At 40.5% G+C, this 15,446-nt stretch overlaps 1 protein-coding gene across 1 annotated transcript; it reads right to left on the minus strand.

Moving 5' to 3' along the window:
- Positions 1–11,732: 11,732 nt before the first annotated feature.
- SLITRK2 (SLIT and NTRK like family member 2) lies at positions 11,733–15,288 on the minus strand. Its single transcript, XM_077285251.1, has 2 exons — positions 15,129–15,288; positions 11,733–14,892 (listed from the first exon to the last, which is right to left on the minus strand). The coding sequence occupies exon 2, from the start codon at positions 14,847–14,849 to the stop codon at positions 12,306–12,308; it is 2,544 nt and encodes an 847-aa protein (XP_077141366.1). The 5' UTR covers positions 14,850–14,892; positions 15,129–15,288; the 3' UTR covers positions 11,733–12,305.
- Between the last annotated feature and the right edge of the window lie 158 nt (positions 15,289–15,446).

The raw sequence follows: 15,446 nt of genomic DNA on the forward strand, positions 1-15,446 counted from the left end.
GAAGAAAAGCGAGGATGGAAACCAGAGTTGCAGAAAAAAGGCGAAACCAAGGTGGCGGAACTAGCCCGATTATTAAGGGCAAACTCAGCCAACGGCAAGAATGTCACCCAATCGTCCTGATCAGCAGAGACAAAACACCTCAAATAAGCCTCCAAAGTCTGATTGGTTCGCTCCGTCTGTCCATTAGTCTGAGGATGGAAAGCAGACGAAAACGACAAATCAATGCCCATCCTACTACAAAAGGATCGCCAGAACCTGGAAACGAACTGGGATCCTCTGTCTGACACAATATTCTCAGGGATGCCGTGCAAACGAACCACGTTCTGGAAAAACACAGGAACCAGATCGGAAGAGGAAGGCAGCTTAGGCAAAGGAACCAAATGGACCATCTTGGAGAAGCGATCACATATCACCCAGATAACGGACATGCCCTGAGATAGCGGAAGATCAGAAATGAAATCCATGGAGATATGTGTCCAAGGTCTCTTCGGGACAGGCAAGGGCAAGAGCAAACCGCTGGCACGAGAACAGCAAGGCTTAGCTCGAGCACAAGTCCCACAGGACTGCACAAATGACCGCACATCCCTTGACAAGGAAGGCCACCAAAAGGACCTGGCCACCAGATCTCTGGTGCCAAAAATTCCCGGGTGACCTGCCAACACCGAGGAATGAACCTCGGAAATGACTCTGCTGGTCCACTTATCCGGGACAAACAGTCTGTCAGGTGGACAAGACTCAGGCCTATCAGCCTGAAATCTCTGCAACACACGTCGCAGATCCGGAGAAATAGCTGACAAGATAACTCCATCTTTAAGAATACCAACAGGATCAGCGACTCCAGGAGCATCAGGCACAAAGCTCCTAGAAAGAGCATCGGCCTTCACATTCTTTGAACCTGGTAAATACGAGACAACAAAATCAAAGCGGGAGAAAAACAATGACCAGCGGGCCTGTCTCGGATTAAGGCGTTTAGCAGACTCGAGATACATCAGATTTTTGTGATCAGTCAAGACCACCACACGATGCTTAGCACCCTCGAGCCAATGACGCCACTCCTCAAATGCCCATTTCATGGCCAACAACTCCCGATTGCCCACATCATAATTTCGCTCGGCAGGCGAAAACTTCCTAGAGAAAAAGGCACAAGGCTTCATAACAGAGCAACCAGGGCCTCTCTGCGACAAAACGGCCCCTGCCCCAATCTCCGAAGCATCCACCTCAACCTGAAAGGGAAGTGAGACGTCAGGCTGGCACAAAACAGGCGCCGAAGTAAACCGGCGTTTCAACTCCTGGAAAGCCTCCACGGCAGCAGGAGCCCAGTTAGCTACATCGGAGCCCTTCTTGGTCATATCCGTCAAAGGTTTCACAATGCTAGAAAAATTAGCGATAAAACGACGGTAGAAGTTAGCGAAGCCCAAGAACTTCTGAAGACTCTTAACTGACGAGGGCTGAGTCCAATCAAGAATAGCTCGGACCTTGACTGGGTCCATCTCCACAGCAGAAGGGGAATAAATGAACCCCAAAAAGGGAACCTTCTGTACACCAAAGAGACACTTTGAGCCCTTGACAAACAAAGAATTTTCACGCAAAATTTTAAAGACCAACCTGACCTGCTCCACATGCGAATCCCAATTATCAGAAAAAACCAAAATATCATCCAGATAAACAATCAAAAATTTATCCAGATACTTCCGGAAAATGTCATGCATAAAGGACTGAAAAACTGAAGGCGCATTGGAGAGCCCAAAAGGCATCACCAAGTACTCAAAATGACCTTCGGGCGTATTGAATGCGGTTTTCCATTCATCACCTTGCTTAATGCGCACAAGGTTGTACGCACCACGAAGGTCTATCTTGGTGAACCACTTGGCACCCTTAATCCGGGCAAACAAGTCAGACAACAGCGGTAAAGGATACTGAAATTTGACAGTGATCTTATTTAAAAGCCGATAATCAATACAAGGTCTCAAAGATCCGTCCTTTTTTGCCACAAAAAAGAATCCCGCACCAAGAGGGGAAGAAGACGGACGAATATGTCCTTTCTCCAGAGACTCCTTGATATATGAACGCATAGCGGTATGTTCAGGTACCGACAGATTAAACAGTCTTCCCTTAGGAAATTTACTGCCTGGGATCAAATCTATAGCACAGTCACAGTCCCTATGAGGAGGCAGTGCACTGGACTCAGACTCACTGAAGACATCCTGATAATCAGACAAATACTCCGGAACTTCCGAAGGCGTAGAAGAAGCAATAGACACAGGCAGGGAATCCCCATGAATACCACGACAGCCCCAACTTGAGACTGACATAGCCTTCCAGTCCAGGACTGGATTATGGGTCTGTAACCATGGCAGCCCTAAAACAACCAAATCATGCATTTTATGTAAAACCAGGAAACGTATCACCTCGCGGTGTTCATGAGTCATGCACATGGTAACCTGTGTCCAATACTGCGGTTTATTTGCTGCCAATGGTGTAGCATCAATACCCCTAAGAGGAATAGGATTTTCTAATGGTTCAAGAGTAAAACCACAGCGCTTAGCAAATGAGAGATCCATGAGACTCAGGGCAGCACCTGAATCTACAAACGCCATGACAGGATAAGATGACAGTGAGCAAATCAAAGTTACAGACAGAATAAATTTAGGTTGCAAATTACCAACGGTGACAGGACTAACAACCTTAGCTATACGTTTAGAGCATGCTGAGATAACATGTGTAGAATCACCACAGTAGTAGCACAAGCCATTCCGGCGTCTATGAATTTTCCGCTCATTTCTAGTCAGGATTCTATCACATTGCATTAAATCAGGTGTCTGTTCAGACAACACCATGAGGGAATTTGCGGTTTTTCTATCACATTGCACCGAATTAGGTGTCTGTTCAGACAACACCATGAGGGAATTTGCGGTTTTGCGCTCCCGCAACCGCCGGTCAATTTGAATAGCCAGTGCCATAGTATCATTCAGACCTGTGGGAATGGGAAAACCCACCATAACATTCTTAATGGCTTCAGAAAGGCCATTTCTAAAATTAGCGGCCAGTGCACACTCGTTCCAATGTGTCAGCACCGACCATTTCCGAAATTTTTGGCAATACACTTCAGCCTCGTCCTGCCCCTGAGACATAGCCAGCAAGGCCTTTTCTGCCTGAATCTCAAGATTGGGTTCCTCATAAAGTAAACCGAGCGCCAGAAAAAACGCATCAAGATCAGCCAATGCCGGATCTCCTGGCGCCAGCGAAAAAGCCCAATCCTGAGGGTCGCCCCGTAAGAACGAAATAACAATTTTTACTTGCTGAGCAGAATCTCCAGAAGAACAGGGTCTCAGGGACAAAAACAATTTACAATTATTCACGAAATTCCTAAACTTAAACCTGTCTCCGGAAAACAGTTCAGGAATCGGTATTTTAGGTTCTGACCTAGGATTTCTGATAACATAGTCTTGTATGCCCTGCACACGAGTAGCCAGCTGGTCCACACTTGTAATCAAGGTCTGGACATTCATGTCTGCAGCAAGCATAGCCACTCTGAGGTAAAGGGGAAGAAGAAAAAAAAAAAAAAACTCAGAATCTTCTTTCTTATAATCCCTCTTCTGCAATGCATTAAACATTTAATACGGGCCTGGCAAACTGTTATGACCCCAATGGCGAGGGTCTCAGAGGAACGTGGAAGTCTGCAGAATACAAAAATCCAGCTCATAGGGCAGTGGTAACTGGGTTGACCATATATCTACTCCTAACGCCAACACTAGAAGTAGCCGGGGATCATTCCTACGTTGATTCTAGATGACACGCGCCAGCCGGAGAATCTAGCTACCCCTAGTAGAGGAAAACAAAGACCTTTCTTGCCTCCAGAGAAGGGGACCCCAAAGCTGGATAGAAGCCCCCCACAAATAATGACGGTGAGGTAAGAGGAAATGACAAACACAGAAATGAACCAGGTTTAGCACAGAGAGGCCCGCTTACTGATAGCAGAATAAAGAAAGGTAACTTATATGGTCAACAAAAACCCTATCAAAATCCACACTGGAAATTCAAGAACCCCCGAACCGTCTAACGGTCCGGGGGGAGAACACCAGCCCCCTAGAGCTTCCAGCAAAGGTCAGAATATAGATTTGGAACAAGCTGGACAAAAATACAAAACCAAAACAAATAGCAAAAAGCAAAAGGCAGACTTAGCTGATATAACTGGAACCAGGATCAGTAGACAAGAGCACAGCAGACTAGCTCTGATAACTACGTTGCCAGGCATTGAACTGAAGGTCCAGGGAGCTTATATAGCAACACCCCTAACCAACGACCCAGGTGCGGATAAAAGGAATGACAGAAAAACCAGAGTCAAAAAACTAGTAACCACTAGAGGGAGCAAAAAGCAAATTCACAACAGGTAACGTTTCTCCTTATGGAGAGTGACATACCAGCTGGCTTGTCAAGGTAAGGAGGCTTATTCGCCGTGCAATGCTCCTCTGGGAATTTAAATATGCAAATTGCCTCTGCTGAAAAAAGAGGACTTAACTCTATAGCGCCACCTATTGGAAGTAGCGATCCTACAAGTCACAATCAACCCTTTAACGAGTCGTGCAATATGACTTAGGATAAAAGCCAAATCAGTATCTCAATTCGCAGACACGACTTGTAGGATCGCTACTTCCAATAGGTGGCGCTATAGAGTTAAGTCCTCTTTTTTCAGCAGAGGCAATTTGCATATTTAAATTCCCAGAGGAGCATTGCACGGCGAATAAGCCTCCTTACCTTGACAAGCCAGCTGGTATGTCACTCTCCATAAGGAGAAACGTTACCCCTTAGACCCCACTCCAGAGCCTCTCACCTAGCCAAATCAGATCTCATGCTTCGCACTGACGAGGGCCAACAGCCCGAAACACCGTGTCTGCGAATTGAGATACTGATTTGGCTTTTATCCTAAGTCATATTGCACGACTCGTTAAAGGGTTGATTGTGACTTGTAGGATCGCTACTTCCAATAGGTGGCGCTATAGAGTTAAGTCCTCTTTCTTCAGCAGAGGCAATTTGCATATTGCTGGTTGGTAAAAATTTACTGATCCATGGCCGTATTAAGCTGCCGTTCGGTCCACGTAAATCAGCTCTAAGGCTTTGTTTATATTTGCATTTTTTAAAATCAAATATTCTGCTGCGACATAGGTGGGGAGCAATAAATTTAACAGCAGCGCTGGACCACATGCATGCCCAACAGTATCAAACTCAGAAGGACTCCATTGAGTATAATGACCACATGCATGCACAACACCAACAAAATCCAATGGAACCCATTAAATATAATGCGACCCATGGAATTTTTCTCAAGCTTTCCAATATTTTAATGGACAAAACAGCAAGGCACTATTTTTGCCATTATTTTTGGCATAATCTAGATTAGAGATTAAGAAAGAAGCCTACATTGCAGGTGTATAGCCTGAGCACCTGTGTGTATGGGATGAGCAGGACAGATTTCTATTTTCACAGTGTAAACAATGAAGGCTCCTATTGTCTGAAAGTGAGCACAGATTTTGAAAACCATAAGGTATTGATGCACAAAAGATTAGTGCAAACTTTGCATTACACAAAGAAAATCCTATATGTTCCATAATACCCCTTTAACAAATGCATAGTTCTGTATATTCACATTTCATTCACAAATTCTACAACAAGAACTCAATATTTTATCTATATATATTTACCATTGTCCATGTGTCCAACACAAGTATTAAGTAAAAGCTTCAATCTGTGTTCCTCAAAGTTACAATATACAACTTGGGTGGAGAAAGTTAGTCGACGCATTTCAGGCCCGAGTATTAATCTTATTCTTGTTATAATTAAAGCTGCATTTACACTGAAAGATAATTGTGACTATGTGTTCTTAAGGCTAATGATCAAAAGAAGAATGAGAAAAACGCCCAATCATAGGGATAAATGATCGTTTGCACAACACTAAAGATCATCTTTCTTTGCGGTCTTGTAACCAGGGCTTGCACCACCGAGAACCCTGGCAGCCTATTTGCACTGAATGATCTACTACAGATTGCACACTGTGCATCGATTACTGTGGCCTGCCTTTCTAAACAGGCTATTTCACAATCGGTAAAGGTTAAGCGGACCATAAGTACTAGTGACGAGCGAGTATACTCATTGCTCGGGTTTTCTCGAGCACGCTCGGGTGATTTCCCAGTATTTGTAACTGCTCAGGGATTTCGTTTTTGTTGCCTCAGCTGCATGATTTACAGGTGATGGACATCTTGAATATATGTGGGGATTCCCTAGCAACCAAGAAACCCCCACATGTACTCAGGCTGGCTAGCAGATGTAAATCATGCAGCTGCATCAACAAAAACTAAATCTCTGAGCAGTTACAAATACTTGGAGACCACCCGAGCATGCTCGGGAAAACCCGAGCAATGAGTACACTCGCTCATCACTAATAAGGACGTTACTCGCGGTTGAAACGCGGCAGCAGACTTTCTCTTGTAAAGTTGTATGCTTAAAGATTGTAGCATTTAATAAAAACCTTTTCTTTGTTTCTCTTCACAAGTGTTATCTGCCATGCTGGGTGGAGTTCTTTGCTCTGGGACAGAAAGCTATAGTGCTGGTAAGCCTGTCTGGTTTCTTTTCGATAAGTACACAATTTAAACATTAATTTAAATATTTTCTACACAATCTCCGGTTGCTTAGTAGCATTTAATGACTTCAGTTAAGGACAATATTTGTCAAGGACCTGCATTTTACTTTTTAAACAGCAATTATTTAATTCCCTGGTAGTCAAGAGTGTCCTTAAGATCAAGGAAACAGATTACTATTATTATTTATTTTATATAATTCAGGTAAAAGAATACTTTATGAAAACTGTTGCCTAGTGATTAGTTTATCTTACTGTGCAAAGCAGGTCCTAAATTAATTAGAACATGGCAATTATCACAAGTAGGAAACCCTCATTAACTATCTTTAGACCAATTATGTGGCCATAACACTATATTGTCACATTTAGGACCCACTTTGTGTCTGCAACATCTGGTCTTTGCACAGTTCTTAGCAAAATTTTCATCACCATTAGATTCTATGGCAAAATAAGTATTTTTCAAGAGAGACATGAGGGATCTAGGTGATATGTTCATAGTGTGGACAATTAATAAGGTGTAATACATCAATCTATAGAAGTCCCTGGGTGCGAGGACAGACATATTAATTTCAGCTCCATAACATGTGGAATTTTATATTATGAAGGACCCCTAAAAGGCCTATATATTGTTCTTGTATAATGGACATTTTCTGTGTATCCACCAGTGTTAAGGTATATTTTAGTTTCTGGTTCAGACACAAAGTGGGACAAGACAAATGATTTTCTAAAATGAAGTCAGCTCCATTATCAATTCATAACCAACTCTATGGATTCAGACACCTCCACTATTTTGAGTTATCATGGCGGGACACAATGACTGACAATACATTTTCAGTTGTGGACATAGAAGAGTATAATTCTTAAGCATTGGATATTCAATTTATAGGAAAAATATAGGATTACATCCCAGCAATGAATAACTAACCCAGTAACTCAGATTAGGTATACCATTGTGATAGATCCTCTTTATTTCACACGTCCGTTTATTTCCGGTCCTGGAAAAAAAAGGTACCAGAAATATCCATGTCTGTGTGTCTTTATAGAATAACTATAGGATTAGTAATGGATAGATCCAAACGAAGAGGAAAGCAGCAACACTTCCGTTTTGTGACAAAGAAACCTTAGTCCTTAACAACGCTTCCACGGGTCCATCGAAACGGCCGTCGTCCTTTTTACTTGCACTGTCCCTGCCCTGTTTACCTTGTCCATGAATTTATATTGGAAATAAAGGACTAAGGTTTCTTCGTCACAAAACGGAAGTGTTGCTGCTTTCCTCTTCGTTTGGATTTATCTACATGTTTCTTCCTGGCAAGCACCCTCCACCAAGTGACTTTACTCCCATAATGTGCCAATGATTCAGAGTGTATCCCACTATACCAGTAAGTAACTCATTACATTTATCTCAGTGCCATTCCTTTTTCTCTTGTATTTGGACTGATTAGTAATGGATAGGTGTCTTATAGACGCCTCTCCATTACTAAGCCGTGTCCTTGATTTCACCTTTCAGGTGACATCAACCTCACAAATATTACCCTACTTGCCACCACTACAGAGCAATTGGGAAGAGCAAGGCAAAGCATCAGAAAAGGCGCATCTAATAGATGCACCTTTTCTGGGCAGCTGTGGGCTGCTGTTTTTAGGCTGGGGGGGCTATCAATGGCCCCTTACCAGCCTAAGAATAGCAGCCCCCAGCTTTAGCATGGCTGGTTGACAAAATTGGGGGGATCCCACGCCGATTTTTCTAATTATTTATTTAAATAATTAAAAAAACAGCACGGGGACCTCTCTATTCTTGATAACCAGCCTTGCAGAAGCTGACAGCTGAGGGTTGCAGCCTCCAGCTGTAAGTTCTGTCTGGTTGGTTCAAGAAAATAGGGGGAAACCCACATTGGGTTTTTCATTAATTTATTTCCTTAGATCCCAGCCGATGGCTGTGGAATACCCCCGATCATCCGCACCTACTGTCCCAGTTATTAAGCGGCAGCAGGAGTCGGATGATGGGGTAAGAGTCCCAAAGGCCCCCACCTGCTGTCATTTGGATTTTAATATAATGCTCATCATTCTCCTCTGCTCACCGGCAGAGCAAGGGAGAATGATGAGGGCCGGTTTCAGCACCTGCCGCTGAGGTACAGCGCTTACTGTAGCGCTTCTTCCCTGGTGCCAATGCGTGTCTCATGGAGAACATCAATGTGTGTTCTCCATGTGCACAAGTGCGGGACATTTTGCCATCTGTGCTGATGATAAAAAATGGACATGTCAGCATGTTTTGCCCATGGACACACGGTCCATGGAAACACACTGACATGTGCACAGACCCATTTATTTGAATGGGTCTATATGTGTACGTGTCTCCGGTATGTATGAAAAATGTCACCACACGTACTGGAGACATGGACGTGTGAAAGAGGCCTTACATGGTCTTCCCTTTTTCTAACAGAAGGGGACACAAGTAAAGGATTCTCTCCCCACCATTCCATAAGCCTTTAAAGGAGTCATATGAAAATAATGGTTTTCTGGAGACAACCCATTTAAGAAAAAAAAATTTCTCCCTTTGAAATACACACTTGTGTATCAAACATATGTATTAAATAATCTATGATATATAATTCTGGTATTCCACTGTATAAACAAAATGCCCTTGGGAAAATGTTCTTTTATTTCAACTGACTGATCTGGCCAAGAGTTGAGGTTCTCCTACAAATTTGACAACTTTGGGCAGATCTGCTGAATTTGGCAGAAGTGGCTAGCCACGGAACTCTAACTTGTATATTAATGTCCTGATTTTTCCCTTATGGCAGATATTGGGGAAATAAAAATTTGGCATGTTGGAAATCAAAATATCCAATACTTTTATTCTCATAGGACAAAAAGTAATGTCTTCTCTTATCCCCATTGAAAACACATTTACATAAGAATAAGCTAGGCTTCAACATTTACTTTTAGTTGTTGGATGAAAGACCACTTGGTCTTCAGCTATCGAAGACGGTTTGGCACCTTTGCCTTAACAGACCCATCATTTGGATCTCTCTGTTTTCTAGGGAAGCCAAACATGTTTCTACGTGCCACATTTTTAAGAAAAAAAAATACAATATAGAATTTCAAAGTGATAGGTAAATAATAAATTTAAGTCCTCTGGTAATTATTGAAAAAGCCTTCAAATACATAAAAATGATCCCCAATAGCTGCTAAAGTGGGTAAGAAAAAATCAATTAGCCAGGTCTTGTAAGCTTAATGCAGTGATGTCCAACCTGAGACTAGAATAAGTATGTGTGGCCATTTAGTGGCAGATCCCCACAAGGTGCATCTTATATTACCACCCAGAATTCTAAATTTCCCATGGTAGGGCATGCTCAATGCTTTATATTGTAATATTACTTTACTCTTCCCTCCCCCAACCAGTAACTTGAGGGGAAGAATACATATCAAAATCAAAATTGCAAATTTAATTTTAATCTTCTTCACCATGACCATGTGGCCAAATGGCACCAACTATAAGTTTCTATCAGGGCAAATGCATGTCATAATATTTGTCAGCCCCCCTCAATATAAAGCTTATTATAGGTGTTATAGATGTACATACTGTAGAGCCCAGAAAAAAAAAATAGTTATAAAACTACTATCTACTTCAGCAAAAATTAGCGGCTAACAACATGTACATGTAAATATCTCACTACCATTTTCTTATGTGATAACTTGGAAATATTATTGCATCTAGTAGAAATCTTCAGAAAAGAGATATATAAAAAGATATGTGTTCCATGCAATGGTGTCTGGAAACTGCTTTCTCATATAATCCTTGAAGATTTTCTAATATGCTTGCATTTCCATTTTGCTATAGCAGCTCACTGCAGACTTAGTGATTGATATGAATGTTAAGGAAGGCACAAACCTATCTTACACTGGGATTCCTATAATTAGAATGAGACAGCAATTAAACAATGTTAAACATACATTTTTTTTCCAGAATGACTTTGAATATCTTCTAATTTATAGAAATTCTAAAAAAAAAATAAAAAAAATAAAAGTCATCAGTGACCACTTCAATCTCTGCATGATAATAACGGATTATTATGTGCAGTAACCTATTTATGAAAAAGGAAACAGTGTGCTTCTTTCAGACTCCATCAATTGCTTTAGTAAAGATTTGAAAAGCTTGGCCTACTTTATATGCAGATCACCATCCCAGTTGCATAAGGATTTACAATAGACAAAAACAAAACTGTTTTTGTTTTAAATAATGGGTGTTTGTTTAATTCCCACAATTATGCCTGCATAGGAAATGTTTGCTGACTATTTAGGATGTAGATATTGCACTTTGATCATTTTAATTGTGCAATCATTTGCTTAAAATATACATGAACTGCAATTAATGCTATAGCTTCTCTAAATTGCCATCTTGAGCATTCATAGTGCAATAAAAAGTCTAGCAAATCCCTCCAAACTGCCACTATCTGTCAAACAAATGTTACAAAAGCCATACATTGTTAAAAAAAAAAAACAGCAAAGCAAATATTTCATATCATTTAACTCTCGTTTAATTAGGAAAATAGTCTTAAAACAATGAATTAGCATTATCAGTAGTGCTGAAAAAAGTAAGCAAGAACTATATACGATGTATTTGTGTGTATATATACATCTAGATACCTATATATGATATATCTATCTATGTACATATACCTATACATATCCATCTATATATACATATACATATATATATATATATACATTATATACCTACTACATATATATATATATATATATATATATATATATATATATATATATATATATATATATATATATGTACATATATGTCTATATATATATAGATACACACATATATATATATATATATATATATATATATATATATATATGTACATATACCTACAGATAAATAGATAGATAGACAGATAGACATACATACACACATGTACATCCCTTTTTCAAATAAGCATTTCTAAATTTCTAGAACTCTATACTTGAAAATTTACATCTTTAAGGAAATCTTAAGGAGAGATGTACAATCTAAACAATCCCTTTTTAAATTATTTCAGCGTCCGACAAATTTGGACATTATTATTATTATTTTTCTTTTTTTGTAAAATACAAAAAAGATCGTTCTTTATCTTTATGGGATATACAATATATATTTTCTTCTGAAATACTGCACATTAAAATATATTCATGGTATAAAAGCTAAAAGCAACATTTAGGTTATTTAAAGTGCAAAGGCACTTTAACACAAAAAAAAGTGACGCCCAGTGGCTGCAGTAGGTAATTGATTTGTAACAGTAACATGTTATTTACATAAGAAAGAAAGAAAAAAAAAAGTTCATTTCACTGAGACCTCCGGAGATCTTCTAGTTACTGTTTAGAAAATTAGATTGAAGATTCACTCTCAGAAAAAAACAACAAAAACAAACCCAAAAAGAAAAAAAAAACGTAGTAATAAAAAAAACATTCATTTAAAGAAAACTGTTTTTATAACTATAATGTAGAAATAATTTAAAGAAAAGGAAATAAGGATACATTGTCCCCAATGCCAATGGTTTTACAATGTATCTGTACCTGTGTAGCTTAATAAAAGGCATACCGTGTATGCACAATTGCTTCTGACATTCCATATAAACAACAAGCGTGAAGCAATGTATTTTTTTTCTAGAAATGTTGCCTACAGCTGACTTATTGCAGTTTGCTTTTCCAAAACCTCAAGGTAATCTGGCTCTGATTGCATTTTTCCTTGAAGGAGAAGATGCTCCTGTTTAGACTGTTCTGCAAAGTATTTTCTGGGGGTGCCATATAAAACAGTTTTATTTATCCTGTCCTGGTTCTGGCGCCTCGATTCATATGCAGGCATGAGCTGCCTTTTAGGTAAGGTGCAAAAGTTATAATGAACTACCCCTCCACTGGGCAATTCCTTCACCCTTTCTGTAATATTCTGGTACAAAAGTTCTGGCTCTGCTGTAGCAGAGGACTTTTCCAGCAGGTCAGTTGTGCTTATTGTGTATGCAGATGGGTCCTCTTTTTTGTGGTCCAGTTTGCTGTAACTAAACTCTTGAAGGTTTCTATAATAGGCAACAGGGTCTCCTTCTTTTTGCATGTAGATTGGGTTTTGGCACATTTGCCCAACAGGTGGCGGGATGTAATTGTACACATGGGCCTCAGTTTTATCGCTGGAGTTGGTGTTGTATGACCCATACTGCAGCTGGAAAGAATTGATATCTAGATTGTTGGCACTGCTGTTTGGAACACTCTGTACCCCCTTTCGCCTTTTCAACACAAAGACAAACAGGCCTGCCCCAAAACATACTGAAAGAATGAAAACCACTAGTAATCCCAAAATGAGGACTGACAGAGGAACCTCAGTGTGAATTTCTGGATAAGGACTGGGTGATAAACCCAATGGATGTTGCGTGTAGGTTTTATGATTGAAAGATAACACAGTTGCATCAGCCAAATGGGGGTTCTCTGGACAGATTGCTTCTTTAGACACAATCCTTAGATGCTCTCCGACATGTTTAAGTGGTGACTCACATGTTACTTCCTGAACGACCACAGTGGAGCTTGATTGCTCAATCCAGTTTTTCAGACCTAAAATATCACACGTGCAATCCCAAGGGTTTTCCTGGAGATCTATCTGTATGAAGGCAGTGAGCTGATCAAGAACTCCCTTTACAGGCAGATATGAGAAATGGTTGTTCCTTAAATTTAGTCTTGTAAGGGCAGTACCACCAAACACGTTATCAGGCAGTGATCTCAGTAAATTGTTGTTCAGGAATAAGAGCTGTAGGTTGCTCAGAGCATCGAATGTACGTGGAAAAATGTCCTTTATAACATTGTATTCTAAATAAAGATATTGCAAACTGTGCAAGCCTTCAAACATGGCTGGATGTAGTATTTCAAGATAGTTACCATTAAGATAAAGTCTCCGTAAGCTTGTCAGGTTTGAAAAGGCACCTTCTTGTATGACTGCTATTCGATTATTTCCTAAATGTAACAAATCCAAAGAATAAAATTCTAGAAGATCAGTCTTATAAACAATTTGAAGATAGTTACCCGTCAGATACATCTTTCTTGGATTGCTGGGCTTGGGTTGAAGATCAGAAATGTTGCTAATTTTTCTCTCTTGACAATTGACAGTTAAGCCACTGTCAGAGGTCTGAGATGTGCAAACACAACTTTCTGGGCAGCTTAGAGGAACTGGAGATTTAGTCTGATACACCATGATAGGCCCAAAAATCTGCCGATCTTTAGAAACTGTGACTCTAGGCGTGGGTCGGTTCCGGGTTTTGGGTGGCCGGCTAGCCTTTGGAGCTCTGGTTGGGCTCAATGCAGGGTTAAAGGTTGGAGGTATCCGTTGTATGCGAGTATCTGGAAATGCTGGATGTACAGATCTCTGACTTGTATCACTTGCACTTTTCCTGGGACACAGATCTTGCCTAGTGAGCTGTGTAACATCTTTTCCATGCAGTCTAAAAGGAGTCTCACACACAATCTCGCCAACAAACACAGTGATGGTATCTAACCATGCTTTGAGGGGAATTAAATCACAGGTACAATTCCAAGGGTTCTCCTCGAGTTGAATCTCCATAATGCCTCCAATGTGCTCAAGGACACCGGCAAAAGGCAACATTTTCAGCCTATTGCCCCTCAGATCCAAATGAGTTAAAAGTACAAAGCGAAAGACGTTGTTCGGGAGAGAGAGCAGGAGATTGTCATTAAGAATCAAGACTTTTAATTTATTCAGTTTGCTGAAAGCACCAGCTTCAATAACACTGATGAAATTGTAATCTGCTTGCAGATATTCCAGACTCTCAAGGCCCTGGAAAGTTTCCTCTCTCAGCACTTCTAATTTGTTATTATTCATATGTAATCTTTTCAGTGTCTTAAGCCCATTGAAAGCACCAGTTCTGATTTCTTGAAGCTCATTGTTCCCCAAATGTAGAGTGACTGCATTCGAGTAATTGACAAACTCATTGGGATACAGCCTGCTCAGTAAGTTGCCATTAAGGAAAAGCTGATATATTCTGGACTGGGGAGGCAGCAGCAAACTGACGCTGGTGAATCCTTTATTTTCACAATTAATATTTAGTACATTCTCCTTTTCTTCACACAGACAGCGGATCTTGCATATATCTTTGGCAGTTTTACGACTCTCTGTCTTTAAGATTGCAGTCACTGACATAATACTCAGCAGCAAAATGCTGTTCAGCATCTTTATAATCCACAGATCCAAGATCTGGTGCCTATTGTAAAACCTTTAAGGAAAACGAGAAAACAGAAAAAAACAAACAAAAAAAAAAGATTTGTATCACACAATGAAAAGCAGCGAACAAATGTCAAAGTGCAGAAAGACTATCCAAATCTCGGTTTCTAGAGCTGCCTAATGAATTGGAAGCCCCCACTTTCTCTCTTCCCAGACCGATCACACAGCTTCCCAGTGATTCCCAGCATATTCTTTGAAAACGTGCAGAAATATTAACTGTGTACTCACACATCAGGAAAGCGTGAGGCTTTTCTTCCTTGCAAGTCCTATGCAGGTTTGCATATCAAAGCATGTGGTTCCAAGCTCGGCTCATTTGTCCCTATCCATGATCTCTGGGGAAATGTGGGTAGAAGTTATCTGAGTGGGAGACTGCCGTGACTGGGAGTAGTTGCTGCCGTGGACGCCTTCCCTTCTCTGCTTCCTATGATTGGGCTTCTGCACTGCAGGACCGAGAGAGGGTGACGTCACGCTCCGAAAATTTGTTGCTGGGGGAGCACTGCAAACACATTGTGCCTATCTATTGTGTTCTCTTGTAAAGCTCAAATG

Source organism: Ranitomeya variabilis, chromosome 2, assembly GCF_051348905.1.
Source record: "Ranitomeya variabilis isolate aRanVar5 chromosome 2, aRanVar5.hap1, whole genome shotgun sequence".
Lineage (NCBI taxonomy): Eukaryota > Metazoa > Chordata > Amphibia > Anura > Dendrobatidae > Ranitomeya > Ranitomeya variabilis.

Bases quoted from the DNA above. Each gene is read 5' to 3' on its own strand.
- SLITRK2 (XM_077285251.1), bottom strand. From the start codon at position 14,849: ATGCTGAACAGCATTTTGCTGCTGAGTATTATGTCAGTGACTGCAATC.